This window comes from Oncorhynchus keta, unplaced genomic scaffold (assembly GCF_023373465.1).
Source record: "Oncorhynchus keta strain PuntledgeMale-10-30-2019 unplaced genomic scaffold, Oket_V2 Un_scaffold_1315_pilon_pilon, whole genome shotgun sequence".
NCBI classification, from domain to species: domain Eukaryota; kingdom Metazoa; phylum Chordata; class Actinopteri; order Salmoniformes; family Salmonidae; genus Oncorhynchus; species Oncorhynchus keta.
Window position 1 is genome coordinate 588,596 of NW_026290769.1, and position 23,602 is coordinate 612,197.

General features: G+C 47.9%; 1 protein-coding gene across 4 annotated transcripts in view; it reads left to right on the forward strand.

The window, feature by feature from the left end:
- Nucleotides 1–23,602, forward strand: part of itga10 (integrin, alpha 10) — a 62,818-nt gene that overhangs the window by 19,674 nt on the left and 19,542 nt on the right. For all 4 annotated transcript variants that reach the window (XM_052513541.1, XM_052513540.1, XM_052513542.1 and 1 more), the window contains exons 5-8: nucleotides 4,643–4,757; nucleotides 5,041–5,168; nucleotides 6,888–7,036; nucleotides 21,159–21,309. In XM_052513541.1, the coding sequence (XP_052369501.1) occupies nucleotides 4,643–4,757; nucleotides 5,041–5,168; nucleotides 6,888–7,036; nucleotides 21,159–21,309 (543 nt within the window). The remainder of the gene's footprint in view (nucleotides 1–4,642; nucleotides 4,758–5,040; nucleotides 5,169–6,887; nucleotides 7,037–21,158; nucleotides 21,310–23,602) is intronic.

Below are 23,602 nucleotides of genomic sequence, written 5' to 3' on the forward strand. Positions count from 1 at the left end.
TGGGTCCTGAGATCCTCAAAAGGTTCTACAGCTGCAACATCGAGAGCATCCTGACCGGTTGCATCACTGCCTGGTAGGGCAACTGCTCGGCCTCCGACCGCAAGGCACTTCAGAGGGTAGAGAGTACGGCCCAGTACATCACTGGGGCAAAGCTGCCTGCCATCCAGGACCTCTACACCAGGCTGTGTCAGAGGAAGGCCCTAAAAATTGTCAAAGATCCCAGCCACCCCAGTCATAGACTGTTCTCTCTACTACCGCATGGCAAGTGGTACCGGAGCGCCAAGTCTAGGACAAAAAGGATTCTCAACAGTTTTTACCCCCAAGCCATATGACTCCTGAACAGGTAACCAAATGGTTACCCAGACTATTTGCATTGTGTGCCCCCCCCCAACCCCTCTTTTACGCTGCTGCTACTCTCTGTTTATCTTATATGCATAGTCACTTTAACTATACATTCATGTACATACTACCTCAATTGGCCCGACCAACCAGTGCTCCCGCACATTGGCTAACTGGGCTATCTGCATTGTGTCCCACCACCACCAACCCCTCTTTTTACGCTTCTGCTACTCTCTGTTTATAATATATGCATAGTCACTTTAACGATACCTACATGTACATACTACCTCAATAAGCCTGACTAACAGGTGTCTGTATATATCCTTGCTACTCTTTTTTCAAATGTCTTTTTACTGTTGTTTTATTTCTCTACTTACCTACACACACACACATACCTTCTTTTCCGCACCATTGGTTAGAGCCTGTAAGTAAGCATTTCACTGTACCTGTTGTATTCGGCGCACGTGACAAATAACCTTTAAGTTGATTTGAATTGGGATTAAATGGCTTTATTGGTCTGCGGCGTTCCAGCTCTGGTACAATACTCATGAAAACTGTCACCATGTCAACAACTTCATCACCCCATCCCTCACTCTCTCTCTCTTCTCCCTCTCTTTCATCACCCCATCCCTCACGCTCTCTCTCTTCTCCCTCTCTTTCATCACCCCATCCCTCACTCTCTCTCTCTCTTCTCCCTCTCTTTCATCACCCCATCCCTCACGCTCTCTCTCTTCTCCCTCTCTTTCATCACCCCATCCCTCGCTCTCTCTCTCTTCTCCCTCTCTTTCATCACCCCATCCCTCGCTCTCTCTCTCTTCTCCCTCTCTTTCTTCACCCCACCCCTCACGCTCTCTCTCTTCTCCCTCTCTTTCATCACCCCATCCCTCGCTCTCTCTCTTCTCCCTCTCTTTCTTCACCCCATCTCTCACTCTCTCTCTCTTCTCCCTCTCTTTCATCACCCCATCCCTTGCTCTCTCTCTCTTCTCCCTCTCTTTCATCACCCCATCCCTCACGCTCTCTTTCTTCTCCCCCTGTCTTTCATCACCCCATCCCTCACGCTCTCTCTCTTCTCCCTCTCTTTCTTCACCCCATCCCTCACTCTCTCTCTCTTCTCCCTCTCTTTCATCACCCCATCCCTCACGCTCTCTCTCTTCTCCCTCTCTTTCATCACCCCATCCCTTGCTCTCTCTCTCTTCTCCCTCTCTTTCATCACCCCATCCCTCGCTCTCTCTCTTCTCCCTCTCTTTCTTCACCCCATCCCTCACTCTCTCTCTCTTCTCCCTCTCTTTCTTCACCCCATCCCTCACTCTCTCTTCTCCCTCTCTTTCATCACCCCATCCCTCGCTCTCTCTCTTCTCCCTCTCTTTCTTCACCCCATCCCTCACTCTCTCTCTCTTCTCCCTCTCTTTCATCACCCCATCCCTCACGCTCTCTCTCTTCTCCCTCTCTTTCATCACCCCATCCCTTGCTCTCTCTCTCTTCTCCCTCTCTTTCATCACCCCATCACTCGCTCTCTCTCTTCTCCCTCTCTTTCTTCACCCCCTCCCTCACTCTCTCTCTCTTCTCCCTCTCTTTCTTCAACCCATCCCTCACTCTCTCTCTCTTCTCCCTCTCTTTCATCACCCCATCCTCACGCTCTCTCTCTTCTCCCTCTCTTTCATTTCATCTGTTCTCAAACCTCAATTATATGATTTTCCATGACATACCCCCCCCTCGCTTATACCCAATTGTTCTCCTCATCTCTCTTTCACTCTCTCGCTCTCCCTCTCCCCACATCTCTCTCTCTGTCTCCATTCTCTCTCTCTCTCTCTCTCTCTCTCTCTCTCTCTCTCTCTCTCTCTCTCTCTCTCTCTCTCTCTCTGACTCTTTCTCTCTTTCTCTCTCAGGCCCCTGTCTCTCTCTCTCTCTGGTTCTCTGTCTGTCTTTCTCTCTCTCTTTCTTTTTCTCTCTCTATCGCGCTCTCTCTCAGTTCCCCCTTTCTCTTTCTCTCTTTATCTCTCTCGCTCTCAGTTCCCCTCTCTCTCTCTATTTTTCTCTCTCTTTCTCAGTCCCCCCCCCTCTCTCAGTCCCTCCCCTTTTTGTCTCAGCTCCCCCCTCAATTAAATTTCATTTCATAGAGCTTTATTTGTATGGGAAACATATATTTATATTGACAAAGCAAGTGAAATGTATAATAAACAAAAGTGAAATAAACAATAAAAAAAGTTCCAATGGCTCCGTGTTGTAGCGATGTGCAAATAATGAAAGTACAAAAGGGAAAATAAATCAACTTAAATATGCATTTACGATGGTGTTTGTTTTTCACTGGTTGCCATTTTCTTGTGGCAACAGGTCACACATCTTGCTGCTGTGATGGCAGTCTGTGGTATTTCACCCAATAGATATGGAAGTTTATCAAAATTAGAGTTCTTTTCAAATTCTTTGTGGGTCTCTATAGTCTGAGGGAAATATGTCTCTCTATGTTCATACATTTGGCATGAGGTTTGGAAGTGCAGCTCAGTTTCCACCTCATTTTGTGGGCAGTGTGTACATAGCCTGTCTTCTCTTGAGAGCCAGGTCTGCCTATGGTGGCCTTTCTCAATAGCAAAGCTATGCTCACTGAGTCTGTACATAGTCAAAGCTTTCCTTAAGTTTGTGTCAGTCACAGTGGTCAGGTATTCTGCCACTTTGTACTCTCTGTTTAGGACCAAATAGCATTCTAGTTTGCTCTGTTTTTTTGTTGATTCTTTCCAATGTATCAAGTAATTATCTTTTTGTTTTCTCGTGATTTTGTTGCTGTCCTGGGGCTCTGTGGGGGTCTGTTTGTGTTTGTGAACAGAGCCCCAGGACCAGTTTGCTTAGGGGACTCTTCTCCAGGTTCATCTCTCTGTAGGTGATGACTTTGTTATGGAAGGTTTGGGAATCACTTCCTCTTAGGTGGTTGTAGAATTTAACGCCTCATTTCTTGATTTTGTGAGTAATCTTTCCTAGAAGGTCAGCATCCCGGAGTCGTCTCTTCACTGTTGACGTTGAGACTCGTGTTTTGCGTTTACTATTTAAGGAAGCTGCCAGTTGAGGTCTTGTGAGGCATCTGTTTCTCAAACTTGACACTCTACTGTACTTGTCCTCTTGCTCATTTGTGAACCGGGGCCTCCCACTCCTCTTTCTATTCTGGTTAGGGCCAGTTTGCGCTGTTCTGTGAAGGGAGTAGTAAACAGCGTTGTACAAGATCTTCAGTTTCTTGGAAATTTCTCGCATGGAATAGCCTTCATTCTTCAGAACAAGAATAGACTGATGAGTTTCAGAAGGAATTTCTTTGTTTCTGGCCATTTTGAGCCTGTAATCATACCCACAAATGCTGATGCTCCAGATACTCAACCAAGTCTGAAGAAGGACAGTTTTATTGCTTCTTTAATCAGGAAAACAGTTTTCAGCTTTTCTAACATAATTGCAAAAGGGTTTTCTAATGATCAATTAGTCTTTTAAAATTATAAACTTGGATTAGCTAGCACAACGTGCCATTGGAACACAGGAGTGATGGTTGCTGATAATGGGCCTCTGTACGCCTATGTAGATATTCCATAAAAAAATTGGCCATTTACAGCTACAAAAGTCATTTACAACACTGTATTTTGGATAAATTTTAGGATATTTTAATGAACAAAATATTGCTTTTCTTTCAAAAACAATGACATTTCTAAGTGACCCCAAACTTTTGAACGGTAGTGTATGTTGAAGAGGGTGGAGCTCAAACTGCATCACTGTCTCACCCCACGGCCCTGTGGAAAGAAATGTGTGTGTTTTCACCAATTTTAACATTACGCTTGTTGTTTGTGTACATGGATTTTATAATGTCGTATGTTTTTCGCCCAAAACAACACTTCATCAATTTGTATAGCAGACCCTCATGCCGAATTGAGTCAAAAGCTTTTTTGAAATCAACAAAGCATGAGAAGACTTTGCCTTTTTTTGTTTGACAATTAGGGTACGGTAACCCCCCTCTCTCTGTCTCCCACCCTCTTTCTCTATCTGGGTCTGCCTCCCCTTCACTCAGCCTGCTGGTGTTTATTGGTGTGTTCAGTAGCAGACCTGACCAACAGCCCAGTGGAGAAGTCAACTCTGTCCTTGTCTTGTGCCTCTCACTCTCACCAATAAATCAGTGCTAGCTAGGACCATATGACACTTGTGTATGTTATGTTACCTTTACAGGTTCACTTAAAGCTAAAATAATAACCGTGTGTGTGTGTGTGTGTGTGTGTGTGTGTGTGTGTGTGTGTGTGTGTGTGTGTGTGTGTGTGTGTGTGTGTGTGTGTGTGTGTTCCAGGCGTGTGCGCCCCTGTGGTCTCAGGAGTGTGGTACGTCAGTCTTCAGTACGGGGATTTGTGCTTCTGTCAGCGACGACCTGGAACCTAGAGAGACCATCGCTCCTACAGCACAGAGTAACTGCACACACACACACACACACACACACACACACACACACACACACACACACACACACACACACACACACACACACACACACACACACACACACACACACACACACACACACACACACACACACACACACACACAAAGAGTGGGTTGCATTTATATTCCCGAGCACACATCACAGCTGAATGGTAATGACTCAGTAGAGTTCATTTCATGGGGTTTTGGGGGTTATGTGGGTCCTTAGTACTCTCACCTTATGGATCCAATAACATGTTTTCTGTCCAGGATGTGCAACATACATGGACATAGTGATCGTTCTGGATGGCTCCAATAGTATCTATCCCTGGTATGAAGTCCAGAACTTCCTCAGTAACATCCTCAGCAAGTTCCATATCAGCCCAGAACAGATGCAGGTAAGATTGTGTGTGTGTGTGTGTGTGTGTGTGTGTGTGTGTGTGTGTGTGTGTGTGTGTGTGTGTGTGTGTGTGTGTGTGTGTGTGTGTGTGTGTGTGTGTGTGTGTGTGTGTGTGTGTGTGTGTGTGTGTGTGTGTGTGTGTGTGTGTGTGTTTGTGTTTGCGTCTGTACATTTCTGTGATGAAATCCTAGGGATTCTGTTGGTTGAGTCTCAGTCAACTAAACAAGCCAGTCCTTTACACTGAAACACAACACGTTGTAGTAATCGGATGAGAATGAATGGATGGACTTATGCAATGGCACAAGAGCTGGCCTAAACATGGGGGAGGGGAAACATGAGGGGAGAGGAAACATGAGGGGAGAGGGAACATGAGGGGAGGGGAAACATGAGGGGAGAGGGAACATGAGGGGAGGGGAAACATGAGGGGAGAGGAAACATGAGGGGAGAGGAAACATGAGGGGAGAGGAAACATGAGGGGGGGAAACATGAGGGAGAGGAAACATGAGGGGAGAGGAAACATGAGGGGAGAGGGAACATGAGGAGGGGAAACATGAGGGAGGGGAGAGGGAACATGAGGGGAGAGGGAACATGAGGGGAGAGGAAACATGAGGGGAGAGGAAACATGAGGGGAGGGGAAACATGAGGGGAGAGGAAACATGAGGGGAGAGGAAACATGAGGGGAGAGGAAACATGAGGGGAGGGGAAACATGAGGGGAGAGGAAACATGAGGGGAGAGGAAACATGAGGGGAGAGGAAACATGAGGGGAGAGGAAACATGAGGGGAGAGGAAACATGAGGGGAGAGGAAACATGAGGGGAGGGGAAACATGAGGGGAGAGGAAACATGAGGGGAGAGGAAACATGAGGGGAGAGGAAACATGAGGGGAGGGGAAACATGAGGGGAGAGGGAACATAATAATAATAATAATAATAATATATGCCATTTAGCAGACGCTTTTATCCAAAGCGACTTACAGTCATGTGGGGAGAGGAAACATGAGGGGAGAGGAAACATGAGGGGAGGGGAAACATGAGGGGAGAGGAAACATGAGGGGAGAGGGAACATGAGGGGAGGGGAAACATGAGGGGAGAGGAAACATGAGGGGAGAGGAAACATGAGGGGAGGGGAAACATGAGGGGAGAGGAAACATGAGGGGAGAGGAAACATGAGGGGAGGGGAAACATGAGGGGAGAGGAAACATGAGGGGAGGGGAAACATGAGGGGGAGAGGGAACATGAGGGGAGAGGGAACATGAGGGGAGAGGGAACATGAGGGGAGAGGGAACATGAGGGGAGAGGGAACATGAGGGGAGAGGGAACATGAGGGGGAGAGGGAACATGAGGGGAGAGGGAACATGAGGGGAGAGGGAACATGAGGGGAGAGGGAACATGAGGGAGAGGGAACATGAGGAGAGAGGAAGTAGCAGTGGGGTAGAAGTTAGTGGAGGATGGGAGATGAGAAGGAAAGGGAGAAGAGGAGGGGGAGAGGGGGAAGATTAGAGGAGAGTGGGAATAGGGGGTTTGGAGGGGGTCAGTAGCAGAGGGGTAGAGGTTTGGGTTGAGGATTGGAGAGGGAGATGGGGACAATAGAGGACAGGGGGACATGGGGTCATGTTCTATCTGTGGATATCCCACTGTATGCTCAACTACATCGGAAAGACAGCCAGACAAAATTATGTGTGTGGTTTTGTTTCTACCATGACCATGGTTGTGTTCAGGTGGGGGTTTTGCAGTACGGTGAGGTTGCGGTCCATGAGTGGTCACTGAGAGACTACCAGACAACACAGGAGGTGGTTGAAGCAGCTAAGAACATCAGCCGACAGGAGGGGCGGGAGACACGCACAGCATACGCCATCCACATGGGCTGGTACGTCTGTCAATCATTCATAAGCCATTCTCATTGGCTGGTCAATGTCTCAATCATAACTCACTCTGCCCTTTAACAATGTCAAATATTTCCTTATTATTTTGTTCTCTGTGGAACATGGAATCCAGCTGAGGCTGAGGGGTATAGAGGGGTCATAGGTCAAAACATAACAAACAGCTGTCTAATATGGACACCTGATATCTCACACCATAAAAGTTATCCTTTGAAAATTACATTCCTCCTTTATTAAACTCATACACATATAGTGTACCACACCCATACTACACACACACACCCGTACTCTACACACCACGGCTTTCATTCTCACTCACACACACCCGTACTCTACACGCCATGGCTTTCATTCTCACTCACTCATACACACACACACACACACACACACACACACACACACACACACACACACACACACACACACACACACACACACACACACACGGCAGGTAATTGGGGAGTTCCTGTTTTCCAGCACACTTAAAGGTAAATGGTCAGGATGTGAGAAGGGCAGTTTAAAGATAAGTCAATGGAAAGTTTAAAAGCAGTTTAAAATCAGTTTAAAGGCAGTTTAAAGGTGATGACTGGAAATACAGGCACCACCCCTGTAGACTGTCATTACCTTTCATCCACACCACCGCTACGTAAAACAGACAGCATTCTTTTACTAATACTATTAACCAATGTTTTTCATCACTGAGCAAATTTCAGGTCAGCTGAGCGCAAAGTTTAACGGGGAAATTCTGTGCAACTTCCGGCATGCGTTTACTGTGAACACTGAGGCTGCACCCGTTTTAAGTTTGTTTTAACAGTGGTCAAGTAGGCTACTGTGACTATTTGATCATAATGTAGGCCTATCAGAGTGGTCTACCATCAAAAACAATGGAGAAAATGCATCCCATAACAATTTAACATGGAAATAGCTGTTCTATCATTCAGCCTACAGTAGCAGCCAATGTGTGGTGCTCAATGTAGGCCTACATTCCATGAGACTTGTGAACCTGTGGGCTTGACATTAACCTGTTTATCCACTTGTTCTTCAGACAAGGTGACTGAAAATGTTGTTGTGTTGTTTGATGCAAGAGAACACTTGACAAAATAAAATGCATTATTATTCCCACACCATTATTACAGAGAATCAGACAAATTATTGTCACGTTCTTCAAAATGAGCGGACCAAGGTGCAGCGTGCATTGAGCTCCACATCTTTTTAATACAAAGTGAAACTAGAAACAAAACAACAAAACTTACAAGGAACGTGAAGTCGTAGTGCACAAACACACTATCACGAACAATATCCCACAACCCAGGTGGGAACAATGGAGAACTTAAGTATGATCCCCAATTAGTGACAACGATAATCAGCTGCCTCTAATTGGGAACCATACCATGCTCACCAACATAGAAATTGGAAAAACTTGAACACCCCCTAGTCACGCCCTGACCTACAAAACCATAGAGAACCAAGGGCTCGGCGCAGAGGAGGGCCCTGGCCATGGAACTGGGTTGGACACCGTGCCTGGACTGGGCACCGGCGCAGAGGAAGGCTCCGGCCATGGAGCTGTACTGGACACCGTGCCTGGTCTGGGCACCGGCGCAGAGGAAGGCTCCGGGCCATGGAGCAGGACTGGACGCCGTGCCTGGAAGCTCCGTCACTGAAAGCTCCGGGCCGTTGACCAGTGCCAGAGGTACCGGACCGTTGAAGCTCCGGACTGTGAACTGTCACCGGAAGCTCTGGACTGTGAACTGTCACCGGAAGCTCTGGACTGTGAACTGTCACCGGAAGCTCTGGACTGTGAACTGTCACCGGAAGCTCTGGACTGTGAACTGTCACCGGAAGCTCTGGACTGTGAATGTGCACTGGAGGCCTAGTGCGTGGAGCCGGTACAGGTTGCACCGGACTGGTGACACGCTCTTCAGGGCGAGTGCAGAGAGCAGGCACAGGATGTACCGGACTGGGGAGGCGCACTGGAGATCTGGTGTGTGGAGCCGGCACAGGTTGTACCAGACTGGTAAACACGCTCTTCAGGGCCAATGCGGTGCCGAACACACCAAACCAACATCTCTCTCCTCTCTCTCTCCCCAACTTCTCCATCGACTCCCTGACGGTCTCTGGCTCTCCAGGGCGAGTGCAGGGAGCAGGCACAGGACGTACCGGGCTGGGAAGGCGCACTGGTGGCCTGGTGCGTGGAGCCGGCACAGATGGTACCGGGCTGAGAAAGCGCTCTTCAGCGCGCCTGCGCTGCAGCATACTCCTCTCCAAAACCTCTCTCCGGTATCCCTCGTTGAACTCCTCCAGAGTTTGCCATTCGGGCTCTGGCACTCCCCGCTGCTCTGCCGACCGCTCCATGTGCCCCCCCCAAAAAAATCTTGGTGTTTCTGTGGCCACGGTCCCCGGCGTCGTCGCTGTCCCTTTACCCTCCTTGGCGACTCCCGCCAAGGAAGGGTCTCGTTTCCCCCCATGATTTCCTCCCAACTCCAAAACTCCTTTACCTCATTTACACTCTGCTTGGTCCTGCGTGGGTGGAATATTCTGTCACGTTCTTCAAAATGAGCTGACCAAGGCACAGTGTGAATTGAGTTCCACTTCTTTTTAATAGGAACGTGAAGTCGTAGTGCACAAACACACTAACAGAAACAATATCCCACAACCCAGGTGGGAACAATGGAGAACTTAAGTATGATCCCCAATTAGAGACAACAATAATCAGCTGCCTCTAATTGCAAACCATACCATGCTCACCAACATAGAAATAGGAAAAACTAGAACACCCCCCTAGTCACACCCTGACCTACAACACCATAGAGAACCAAGGGCTCCCTATGGTCAGGGCATGACAATTATGCTAGCCTCTGCCTAATGGCTACTTAGCTTATTCAAGCCTATTTAAAAATACAACACAGATTTTCAAAGATGTCTAGAAATGCATACATTTTGTGCTCTTGTAGGAAGCAACCACTCCCCTATTGCTGACAACAGATTCTATATAACTGAGCTAATAACTCACTAACTAGAAATGTGCACACGTTGCTACGTGTAGCTCTCACTTTGATCTCAAAACAAGAACATCTACTGACGACTGCTCATGCTGTACAAACAGTCCAGTTCAAAGTGAAACGCATAGACCCATATATGGCAATGGTCTATTTGCATATAGGACTACTGCACCTCTGATTGGTTATAGCGCACCGGTCTGTGTAGAGTATGGGCCTGAGTCGTGCCTGTTAATGCAATAGAATCCTAGTCCGATGCATTCTGAATACAACAACATCTCTTGCATAGTTCGTTTTGTTTTGGTATGTTGTATTGAAAGTGGCTAATATTGCATTGATTCGATCACAATTTTCACAGTAAAGGGAAACGTTGATAGTGTTAACTAACGGAAAACTCTAGAAAGTTGATTGAAGTTCAATCTCATGCTTCTCAGCATGCTCTGATATTTACTCTGCACGGTCCAGGGGGAGCTGTGCATGCGCACTGCACGCAGTTTAGAGGGGATATTGGTATTAACCCTTGTTTATGAGTGCTGGGTCGAAACGGTCATAAAACATGTCAGATGGACTCTGTCTGTCTGTCTGTCTGTCTGTCTGTCTGTCTGTCTGTCTGTCTGCCTGCCTGCCTGCCTGCCTGCCTGCCTGCCTGCCTGCCTGCCTGCCTGTCTGTCTGTCTGTCTGTCTGTCTGTGGTGTTTTGTTTCTTGGGCTTCTTGTACGAATCAAACACACACAGATGAAAAGATACCAGAGCTGGCATTGGTAGGAAGACTGACGGGGTTGGCTGTTGCTGGGTCAGCAGAGCTGCAGGTGTGGCCACTGTAGTACAGCCTGGTAAGCTCCTACAGCCACTGCAGCTGTACAAACACACACACGCACACAGTCACGCACACACACACACTCTGGAGGAGTGTGAGAAGAGAAACATCACTGGATACGCCATCGCAGAGAACACACACACACACACACACACACACACACACACACACACACACACACACACACACACACACACACACACACACACACAGGGAGCAGTATAAGACACATAGAGGCTAAATTAGTGATATAGGAGAGTAAACCAGTCTATTAAAAGGGTATCAGCTACTGCCTCTCACTGTGCCATACACATTTTACCCTGTGACACACACACACTCATGCTGTGTCATGACCACACACACACACACACACACACACACACACACACACACACACACACACACACACACACACACACACACACACACACACACACACACACACACACACACACACACACACACCGTGAGGTCAGACGCTGGGAGACAAGAGGAAAGTACAGGGAGTGAAACAAAACAAGGACAGCATCTGGACAAGGGGAGCAAAACAACATTAATGCAGACAAGTGGAAGAAACTGAGGATGTGACAGATAAAGGGGAGGGTCCAGGTGAGTCCCATGAAGCGCCGAGGCGCGTAACGATGGTGACAGGTGTGCGTAATGATGGGCCGCCTGGCGCCCTCAAGCGCTAGAGAGACGTGTCACACACTCACACACACACACACACACACACACACACACACACACACACACAGACCTCCCTACTGAATTAACACCACTCTCTCATCTAGGTCCTCCCCACCTTTCTCTTCCCTTCATCTCTTTCTCTCATTCTCTCTTCTCTCCTTCCACAGTCTGTTCTCACATATGTCCCTCTCTTTCTCTCATTTCTCCCCCTCCTTCACTTTCTCTCTACCCCAGTTTTATCCCCCTGTATTTCACACAGTCTCTCAGCCACATCAGAGCTGGGCTCTTACCCACCTCTTTTTACTAGTGGATTTCACACTATTCTTTTATTTTTGTCTTTCTCTGTGTCTCTTTCTCGCTGTATGTCCATAGGCTCTGGTCTCTCTGCTCTCTTTAATTGGTCAAGTGGCAGCACAGTAATTGCTGGTTTATTCCTGCTTTATGCTTGTTTGTAATAAACTGTTTTTAAACGTGTTTTTCTCTCTTGCTCCACTAGTGTTCTAGAATGTTTATCTTCAGTCATCTCGCCTCTTCACAACCTCTCCTTATGTTACTTTTCCTTCCCTCTCTTTTTCCTTTCTTCTACTACATCCTCCTTTCCTCCATCTATCCTTTTGTTCTTTCTTCTCTCTCTCATCTCCTCTCCCTCTCCTCTCTCCTCCCTCTCTTCTCATCTCTCTCCCCTCCCTCTCTTCCTCTCTCTTCTCCTCTCTCATCTCTTCCCCTCTCTCTCCCTCTCCTCTCTCTCCTCCCTCTCTCCTCTTGTCTCTGGCTGGCTGTATAATTAGCAGGCTGTGCAGGGAAGCGGTTGTTTTTAACCAGACTGTTTCTTGCGGGTTCACCACATACTTTATATTTAGCTTGGTCCAGAGTTACGCCTGAAAATGACTGAGTTCACTAACACTGGCTGCACTAGGCATTGTGTGTGTGTAAGTGCTAGCAGACTCTACCCACTAAATGTCCAGTGGTCAAAACAGGTCACCACCAGACAAACAGGGTGTGGTTATATGTTTGTGTGTACGTGTGTGTGCACGTGTGTACTTGTATGTGTACAAGTGTGTTTGTGTGTGTGTGTGTGTTGTCGCTGCACATCCTTTGTGTTTAGGTTAGGTTGTGTGTCATGGTAACACCAGTGATGTGGTAGAGCTGTACTTTAAAAGGAAATTACCAACTGTATTTAATGACAAGACTGACTGACTGACTGACTGACTGACTGTCTGATTGACTGTGACTGACTGACTGACTGTCTGTCTGACTGACTGTCGGACTGTCTGTCTGACTGCCTGTCTGTCTGACTGCCTGCCTGTCGGACTGTCTGACTGTCTGACTGTTTGACTGCCTGTCTGTCTAACTCATATATGGTCAAGTCTGGCCTGATTACGCCTATGGTTATTTGTCATTTTAGGGGATTTTTCAGGGTCTGTGTCCCTATCCGTATCGCACCCAATCTGTTTCATAAACAGTTCTTGTAAGTGATCACACACACGTCTTTGTCACTCTCCCTCTCACACCCAATTTCTGTTTTTCCCAACTGTGTTATTTAACTCTGAGGATCACTCTACATGATATATTATCTTCTTCTAGCGGCTGTTTATTTTAAATGTAGGGAAACTCTGTGTATACTAACTCTACCCTAATCTTACCTCTCTCTCTTTCTCTCCTCTATCCTCCCTCTCTTTCTCTCCTCTATCCTCCCTCTCCCTCTCTTTCTCTCCTCTATCCTCTCCCTCCCTCTCTTTCTCCCCTCTATCCTCCCTCTCCCTCTCTTTCTCCCCTCTATCCTCCCTCTCCCTCTCTTTCTCTCCTCTATCCTCCCTCTCTTTCTCCCCTCTATCCTCCCTCTCCCTCTCTTTCTCTCCTCTATCCTCCCTCTCTTTCTCTCATCTATCCTCTCCCTCCCTCTCTTTCTCTCCTCTATCCTCCCTCTCCCTCTCTTTCTCTCCTCTATCCTCCCTCTCTTTCTCTCATCTATCCTCCCTCTCCCTCTCTTTCTCTCCTCTATCCTCCCTCTCCCTCTATTTCTCTCCTCTATCCTCCCTCTCCCTCTCTTTCTCTCCTCTATCCTCCCTCTCCCTCTCTTTCTCTCCTCTATCCTCCCTCTCTTTCTCTCCTCTATCCTCCCTCTCTTTCTCTCATCTATCCTCCCTCTCCCTCTCTTTCTCTCCTCTATCCTCCCTCTCCCTCTCTTTCTCTCCTCTATCCTCCCTCTCCCTCTCTTTCTCTCCTCTATCCCCCCTCCCTCTCTTTCTCTCCTCTATCCTCCCTCTCCCTCTCTTTCTCTCATCTATCCTCTCCCTCCCTCTCTTTCTCTCCTCTATCCCCCCTCTCCCTCTCTTTCTCTCCTCTATCCTCCCTCTCTTTCTCTCCTCTATCCCCCCTCTCCCTCTCTTTCTCTCCTCTATCCTCCCTCTCTTTCTCTCCTCTATCCTCCCTCTCTTTCTCTCATCTATCCTCTCCCTCCCTCTCTTTCTCTCCTCTATCCCCCCTCTCCCTCTCTTTCTCTCCTCTATCCTCCCTCTCTTTCTCTCATCTATCCTCTCCCTCCCTCTCTTTCTCTCCTCTATCCTCCCTCTCTTTCTCTCATCTATCCTCTCCCTCCCTCTCTTTCTCTCATCTATCCTCCCTCTCCCTCTCTTTCTCTCCTCTATCCTCCCTCTCCCTCTCTTTCTCTCCTCTATCCTCCCTCTCCCTCTCTTTCTCTCCTCTATCCCCCCTCTCCCTCTCTTTCTCTCCTCTATCCTCCCTCTCTTTCTCTCATCTATCCTCTCCCTCCCTCTCTTTCTCTCCTCTATCCCCCCTCTCCCTCTCTTTCTCTCCTCTATCCTCCCTCTCTTTCTCTCCTCTATCCCCCCTCTCCCTCTCTTTCTCTCCTCTATCCTCCCTCTCTTTCTCTCCTCTATCCTCCCTCTCTTTCTCTCATCTATCCTCTCCCTCCCTCTCTTTCTCTCCTCTATCCCCCCTCTCCCTCTCCCTCTCTTTCTCTCCTCTATCCTCCCTCTCTTTCTCTCATCTATCCTCTCCCTCCCTCTCTTTCTCTCCTCTATCCTCCCTCTCTTTCTCTCATCTATCCTCTCCCTCCCTCTCTTTCTCCCCTCTATCCCCCCTCTCCCTCTCTTTCTCTCCTCTATCCTCCCTCTCTTTCTCTCCTCTATCCCCCCTCTCCCTCTCTTTCTCTCCTCTATCCTCCCTCTCTTCCTCTCCTCTATCCTCCCTTTCTCTTTTTCTTCTCTACCTTTCTGTCTTCCTTTTGTACCCACATTCCTTGCTCCTCTCTTTCTCTGTTCTGTCTCTGTTTTCTCTCCTCTATCCCCCCTCTCTTTCTCTCATCTATCCTCTCCCTCCCTCTCTTTCTCTCCTCTATCCTCCCTCTCCCTCTCTTTCTCTCCTCTATCCTCCCTCTCTTTCTCTCATCTATCCTCTCCCTCCCTCTCTTTCTCTCCTCTATCCCCCCTCCCTCTCTTTCTCTCCTCTATCCTCTCCCTCTTTCTCTCATCTATCCTCTCCCTCCCTCTCTTTCTCTCCTCTATCCTCCCTCTCCCTCTCTTTCTCTCCTCTATCCTCCCTCTCTTTCTCTCATCTATCCTCTCCCTCCCTCTCTTTCTCTCCTCTATCCTCCCTCTCTTTCTCTCCTCTATCCTCCCTCTCCCTCTCTTTCTCTCCTCTATCCTCCCTCTCTTTCTCTCATCTATCCTCTCCCTCCCTCTCTTTCTCTCCTCTATCCCCCCTCTCCCTCTCTTTCTCTCCTCTATCCTCCCTCTCTTTCTCTCATCTATCCTCTCCCTCCCTCTCTTTCTCTCCTCTATCCTCCCTCTCTTTCTCTCATCTATCCTCTCCCTCCCTCTCTTTCTCCCCTCTATCCCCCCTCTCCCTCTCTTTGTCTCCTCTATCCTCCCTCTCTTTCTCTCCTCTATCCCCCTCTCCCTCTCTTTCTCTCCTCTATCCTCCCTCTCTTTCTCTCCTCTATCCTCTCCCTCCCTCTCTTCCTCTCCTCTATCCTCCCTTTCTCTTTTTCTTCTCTACCTTTCTGTCTTCCTTTTGTACCCACATTCCTTGCTCCTCTCTTTCTCTGTTCTGTCTTTTCTGCTCACTCACTTGTTCTCTCATCTCTCATCTTATCATGTTTCAAGGTATGACCCAGGTGCAGACAGTGTTGAAGAAACAAAAGTTTATTCTTTCAACAGGGGCAGGCAAACGACAGGTCAAGGCAGGCAGGGGTCAATAATACAGAGAGGGTGTAAGGTACAGGACAGCAGGCGGGCTCAGGGTCAGGTCAGCCAGAGGTCAGTAATCCAGAGTAGAGGCAAAGGTACAGGACGGCAGGCGGGCTCAGGGTCAGGTCAGCCAGAGAGGGTGTACGGTACAGGACAGCAAGCGGGCTCAGGGTCAGGTCAGCCAGAGGTCAGTAATCCAGAGTAGAGGCAAAGGTACAGGACAGCAGGCGGGCTCAGGATCAGGTCAGCCAGAGGTCAGTAATCCAGAGTAGAGGCAAAGGTACAGGACGGCAGGCGGGCTCAGGGTCAGGTCAGCCAGAGGTCAGTAATCCAGAGAGGGTCTAAGGTACAGGACAGCAGGCGGGCTCAGGGTCAGGTCAGCCAGAGGTCAGTAATCCAGAGAGGGTGTAAGGTACAGGACAGCAGGCGGGTGGGCTCAGGGTCAGGTCAGCCAGAGGTCAGTAATCCAGAGAGGGTGTAAGGTACAGGACAGCAGGCGGGCTCAGGGTCAGGTCAGCCAGAGGTCAGTAATCCAGAGTAGAGGCAAAGGTACAGGACAGCAGGCGGGCTCAGGATCAGGTCAGCCAGAGGTCAGTAATCCAGAGTAGAGGCAAAGGTACAGGACGGCAGGCGGGCTCAGGGTCAGGTCAGCCAGAGGTCAGTAATCCAGAGAGGGTCTAAGGTACAGGACAGCAGGCGGGCTCAGGGTCAGGTCAGCCAGAGGTCAGTAATCCAGAGAGGGTCTAAGGTACAGGACAGCAGGCGGGCTCAGGGTCAGGTCAGCCAGAGGTCAGTAATCCAGAGTAGAGGCAAAGGTACAGGACGGCAGGCGGGCTCAGGGTCAGGTCAGCCAGAGAGGGTGTACGGTACAGGACAGCAGGCGGGCTCAGGGTCAGGTCAGCCAGAGGTCAGTAATCCAGAGTAGAGGCAAAGGTACAGGACGGCAGGCGGGCTCAGGGTCAGGTCAGCCAGAGGTCAGTAATCCAGAGAGGATGTAAGGTACAGGACAGCAGGCGGGCTCAGTGTCAGGTCAGCCAGAGGTCAGTAATCCAGAGTAGAGGCAAAGGTACAGGACGGCAGGCGGGCTCAGGGTCAGGTCAGCCAGAGGTCAGTAATCCAGAGTAGAGGCAAAGGTACAGGACAGCAGGCGGGCTCAGGGTTAGGTCAGGCAGGAAAGGTTGAAACCGGGAAACTAGAAAACAGGGACTATAGCAAAAACAGGAGCAAGGGACAATGCTGGTAGGTTTAAACAGGCAAAACAAACTGGCAAACTGGCCGCAGTGCTTGCGGAAGTGTCCGAAGGGCAAGAGGAGTTAATCTCAACTACCGTATTGCACGACTGCAAGGAGGAGGGAAGTTGCGTATTCGCAGAAACAGCTGGCTCGAAACCATGAGAAGAATGGTCATGGAATGTGTCGAGATATCGTAATATCTCCTTGGATCGGATTCTGCCCCAAGAGGTTTTTAAACATCTTTTTCCCAAGGGGTGCTTTCGACAGATACCCCTCGTGAATGACTGCGTTGCAGCTAGCGTTAGGGGTGAACAGTGTGGTCAGTGTGACCATAACTGGTTGGTTTTCCAATCCATCAATGGGAGTAACCGATCCATAAAGTCTGCTCCAAGTAGCAGGGTTACAGTTTCATACACAGGGTGAACAAGCAATACGTCCTTGAAGTGTAATTTCAGCATGACTCTCAATGTGAGAGGCGAGGTAGTCCGAGTGACCCCTCGAAGTGTAGTGTCGCATCGTTCCACTTTTAACCAACGTTTAGTTGGCTTCAAAGCCATTTTGAGATTATCAAACAATGTTTGAGAGATGAGTGATATTGTCGCACCCGAATCAATTAGCTCATGACAAGTTAAGCAGTCCTCCAGGACTGTTTCCAGGTATTGCCCTTTAGATTTGTGGTTAGTGGACATATTCCCCACAAAGTGTAGTGGTCGTTCGCAACGACGTGATGTGTCATTTCTGTTCACGGTGGAAGCAGATAGACTTTTCCGATTTTGAGTGGGCTTGGCTTTAACGAAGCGTTTGACCTTTTTCTTCGCAACCTTTGTATCAGAGTCTATAGACAAAACCCGGGGGATTGTTTCTTGATCAAGTGGGCCCTGGATAGGGTCTCGAGTGAGAGCGGGAAAATTTTTAATTTTAACGTCCTTGCTATAGGTGTTAATTCCTGCGGACCTGGTGTCCGGTAATTCCCTGTCTAGTCCTTGTGACTTATCTTTTACCCTTTTCTCAAATTGTTCTCGCTTTAGTTCTTCCCGTAGAGGAACTTCTGAAGAACATTGGTCTACGTTTGCATCGTCCTTTGTTACCCTGGTGCTCTGACACTTTTTGGGGGTTGGGTGCAGGAACGTAGCGAACAGGTCGATTGTAGCGGTAGTCATGTTGATGGCGACGTACTTTACAGTTAATTCGACCGCAGAGGTTATTGTAATCATGGTTTCGTGGTAGAAACTGTTGTTGTGCGTCATCTCTCAACGCTCCAATACCTGATAATGCACCCTCTAACTAGAGTGAGTGCCCGTGGTCAAACTTCAAAACCGAGTGGCCAGGGCTCTTAGCGTTGTGAACTTTTGATACCTCAAAAGCTGTGCTTGCAAGCTCTCTGAGTTGTAAGATAGGCAAGCCAACGTGGGCGGCAGGGCCCAAGTAGGTAATGAAGTTCGATAGGAACATTTGTTTAAAAGGTAACAGGTCTTCCATGCCTGTTTCAGTGAGTAGGCCAAAGTAAGCTGAACAAAGCCTACGATAGTAAGCTTGTGGGTGTTCGTTCCGAGCTTGTTTGATGGTGTTAGCCAGTAAGCCATCGTGTTTGCGAGTCGCAGAACCACTGAATTCTAATTTCGATCGCTGCTGCTATACATAGTCTATTGGTAAATAGCCCACCCATTTTCACCTACCTCATTCCCATACTGTTTTTATACTGTTTTTATTTATTTACTTTTCTGCTCTTTTGCACACCAATATCTCTACCTGTACATGACCATCTGATCATTTATCACTCCAGTGCTAATCTGCAAAATTGTAATTATTCGCCTACCTCATGCCTTTTGCACACATTGTATATAGACTCCCCTTTTTTTCTACTGTGTTATTGACTTGTTAATTGTTTACTCCATGTGTAACTCTGTGTTGTCTGTTCACACTGCTATGCTTTATCTTGGCCAGGTCGCAGTTGCAAATGAGAACTTGTTCTCAACTAGCCTACCTGGTTAAATAAAGGTGAAATAAAAAAAAAGTTTAAAAAAAAGTTTAGCGTAGTCATTTATCACGTGTTGCTGGTGTAGACGAATTAACCTTGTCACGTGTCTATTCGACGTTCGCTTCAACAGGTAAACCCTGTCAGAACCTGTAGCATTCGGGTAGCCATCCAACGCGTCCTCTATGTCAGCTAGGAACGTCTCAGTATCGCTTGGCTGACCTGGAACGGGGTCAAAGGTGGGGAAATTATTGATGAGTTTGTCAAGGTATTCTGCGCCAAGTGGGCGGAAAGAGTTGGCTTCATCCTGTGGAGAGATTGGGGCCGAAAGGCCAAGAGTAGAAGCCAAACCTTGTCGTTTGTTGGCCAAGAGGTGCAATATTACTCAGTGCCGAATGGCCAAGAGGAGAAGACTGAGGGGCACATGAGGGAGGCAATGTCTGAAACCTATCATCATACTCCTGTGAGTACAGGGCTCCTGTGAGTACAGGGCTTGGATTCGTAGTCACGCTGTAGAGCGTGACCATTCTGGACTTCCTCCAGATGGTACCTAAGGGTGGTATTCTGCTGCATTGCAGAGTCCACTTGAGTGCTAAGAGTACTGATTTTGGACACGTGAGTGTCACACTTGCTCCTTCCGGGCTCAAACTTATCTGTCATGGCTTGCAGATAGAGGTCTTGAGTACGGAGCGAGATATTCAGTGATGAGATTTTCTCCACTTGCTTAGAAATCAATATTTCCATCTTCATCACCTGAGTTCTCTCATCATTTATTTGGTCAGCGACCTGAATGAGTTCTGCTGATTTGCCATCCAACTTTGTCATTGTGTTCATTAACTGATCTTCTTTGGTCTTCTGCGTTTTGAGTAGAACCGTGTTACTCTGAGTAACGTTCGACAAAACTGCCTGCATGTTATCAAGTTGAGCGCTCCTGTTTGTAGATTACTCTTCAGATTGATCTAGTTTGGCGTGAACATCATTGTATTTAGTTTAGGCTAAATCAAGTTATTCCTGTAGCATATGATTTTGTTCCTGTAGGAGACGATTTTGTTGAAGAGCTTGTGCTTGCTTGTTCATCGTCATACGTTTTTGCAATTACATTTAATTGTTCAGTTTTCAAGTGCAGTTCCATAGCTAGCAGAATTTCCCCCCTTTCTGCAGGGAGAGGGGGATGGGGCTTGCTATACCCAAAGAGGCCAACATCATGACACTAATAAAATTTGATTTGATTTTGATTTACAGCCCCGTCGATAAGAATGGGGGCCTGCTCGGCCATCCTTTTCCTGTAGTCCACAATCATCTCCTTTGTCTTGATTACGTTGAGGGATAGGTTGTTATTCTGGCACCACCCGGCTAGGTCGCTGACCTCCTCCCTATAGGCTGTCTCACCATTGTTGGTCACTAGGCCTACCACTGTTGTGTCGTCTGCAAACTTAATGATGGTGTTGGAGTTGTGCCTGGCCATGCAGTCGTAGGTGAACAGGGTGTACAGGTGGGGACTGAGCATGCACCCCTGAGGGACTCCAGTGTTGAGGATCAGCGTGGCAGATGTGTTGCTACCTACCCTCACCACCTGGGGGCGGCCCGTCAGGAAGTCCAGGATCCAGTTGTAGAGGGAGGGTTTCTGGGATAATGATGTTAATGTGAGCCATGACCAGCCTTTCAAAGCACTTCATGGCTACAGACGTGAGAGCTTTGTACGCGTCTCTGTGTGTGGAGGAATAAAGGTGATCTAGAATTTTTTCCCCTCTGGTTGCGCATTTTACATGCTGATAGAAATGAGGTCAAATGGATTTAAGTTTTCCTGCATAAAAGTCCCAGGCCACTAGGACCGCTGCCTCTGGGTGAGCGGTTTCCTGTTTGCTTATTTCCTGATACAGCTGACTGAGTGAGGTCTTAGTGCCAGCATCTGTCTGTGGTGGTAAATAAACAGCCACGAAAAAAATAGATGAAAACTCTCTTGGCAAATAGTGTGGTCTACAGCTTGTCACGAGATACTCTACTTCAGGCCATGATGTTTCAGATCCAACTCTAGAACAATATTTGTGTTTTATTGTGGTTTGGTTCAGGGCAACGAAAAGAGAATGTACATGTAAGCAGTTTGGGTCTTGAACCAGTATGTGCTGTTTTAACATGCTGACAACAGCACTGTGATATTTACCTAAAGTTCTTTATATCTGTCTTTGTCCAGTACGGAGGCATTCAGCCCTGAGCGGGGGGCGAGGGAGGGGGCCACCAAGGTCATGATCGTGGTGACGGACGGAGAGTCACATGATGGGGAGGAGCTACCGGACGCTCTGGAGGAGTGTGAGAAGAGAAACATCACCAGATATGCCATCGCTGTGAGTACACACACACACACACACACACACACACACACACACACACACACACACACACACACACACACACACACACACACACACACACACACACACACACACACACACACACACAATGACCCATATAGCATTGTTTGTCAGTAAAGTTTACTAGACTGGCAGCATGCTGGCTTTGATCCTCAGACTTAGGCAATTAAGTCAGATGAGTTAGCTCACACACCCACTCACAAACTACCCCACTCACACACTCACACGCAACCAGTCTCCCAGCCTCCCAGTACATAGCCACAGATTCATATATAGGTAGAACCTTTTTGGCTCTCACAGAGACGCATGCACACACACACACACACTGTTTCATAGAGCACATGAATGCGGCATGCCTGCTACACCACAAAACTCACTAACCAACATGGTAGACAGTCTCACCAACCAACCCTACTCCTGAAATAGCTGTATTGAAACAGCTTTTCCACCATACCACCTCACATACCCTGCATAACGTGAGAGCTAGCCATCCTGCCCATTCAGCCTCAAACTGGCCTGAAATAATGCCTGTGGTTTTTAAAATAGCCCCAGCAAATCACTAACTGAACCCCTCTGGCTCCTTAAAATAACCCAGTGGGTAACAACAGTTGTGTCTTCCTGCCCCACCCCACCCCCCTAACACACACACACACAGACACACACATGCACACACACCATCAGTGTCTCGAGTGATGTGGTTTTGGTGATGTGGTGGAACAGACTCCAGTGGCTGAGCAGTCGGAGACTCTTCCCCAGCCCACAATATAAACACTGGGACCTGCAGGGCCACTGTCACCAGAGGAACTACAATATAAACACTGGGACCTGCAGAGCCACAGTCACCAGAGGAACCACATTATAAACACTGGGACCTGCAGAGCCACAGTCACGAGAGGAACCACAATATAAATACTGGGACCTGCAGAGCCACAGTCACCAGAGGAACCACAATATAAACACTGGGACCTGCAGAGCCACTGTCACCAGAGGAACCACAATATAAACACTGGGACCTGCAGGGCCACTGTCACCAGAGGAACTACAATATAAACACTGGGACCTGCAGAGCCACTGTCACCAGAGGAACCACAATATAAACACTGTGACCTGCAGGGCCACTGTCACCAGAGGAACCACAATATAAACACTGTGACCTGCAGAGCCACTGTCACCAGAGGAACCACAATATAAACACTGTGACCTGCAGGGCCACTGTCGCCAGAGGAACCACAATATGAACACTGGGACCTGCAGGGCCACTGTCACCAGAGGAACCACAATATGAACACTGTGACCTGTTGCCACAAGAAAAGGGCAACCATTTGTACATTGTTACAACACTGTATATATAATATGACATTTGTAATGTTTTTATTGTTTTGAAACTTCTGTATGTGTAATGTTTACTGTTCATTTTTATTGTTTATTTCACTTTTGTATATTATCTACCTCACTTGCTTTGGCAATGTTAACATATGTTTCCCATGACAATAAAGCCCATTGAAGAGAGAGAGAGAGAGAGAGAGAGAGAGAGAGAGAGAGAGAGAGAGAGAGAGAGAGAGAGAGAGAGAGAGAGAGAGAGAGAGAGAGAGAGAGAGAGAGAGAGAGAGAGAGAGAGAGAGAGAGAGAGAGAGAGAGAGAGAGAGAGAGAGAGAGAGAGAGAGAGAGAGAGAGAGAGAGAGAGAGAGAGAGAGAGAGAGAGAGAGAGAGAGAGAGAGAGAGACGAGAGAGAGAGAGAGAGAGAGAGAGAGAGAGAGAGAGAGAGAGAGAGAGATGTTGATAGAGAGAGAGAGAGATGTTGAGAGAGAGAGATGTTGAGAGAGAGAGAGAGAGAGAGAGAGAGATGTTGATAGAGAGAGAGAGATGTTGATAGAGAGAGAGAGATGTTGATAGAGAGAGAGAGATGTTGATAGAGAGAGAGAGATGTTGATAGAGAGAGAGAGATGTTGATAGAGAGAGGTAGGAGAAGGACAGAGAGGGGGAAATGGGGGGACTTCCACAAAGCTGTGAACAATCTGAGAGACAAGGCAAGAAGGGCCTTCTATGTCATCAAAAGGAACATAAAATGTAACATACTAATTTAGATCTGGCTAAAAATACTTGAATCAGTTACAGGACCCATTGCCCTTTATGGTTGTGAGTTCTGGGCGCCGGTCACCAACCAAGAATTCACAAAATGGGACAAACACCAAATTGAGACTCTGCATGCAGAGTTCTGCAAAATATATTTTGTGTACAACCTAAAACACCAAATAATGCATGCAGA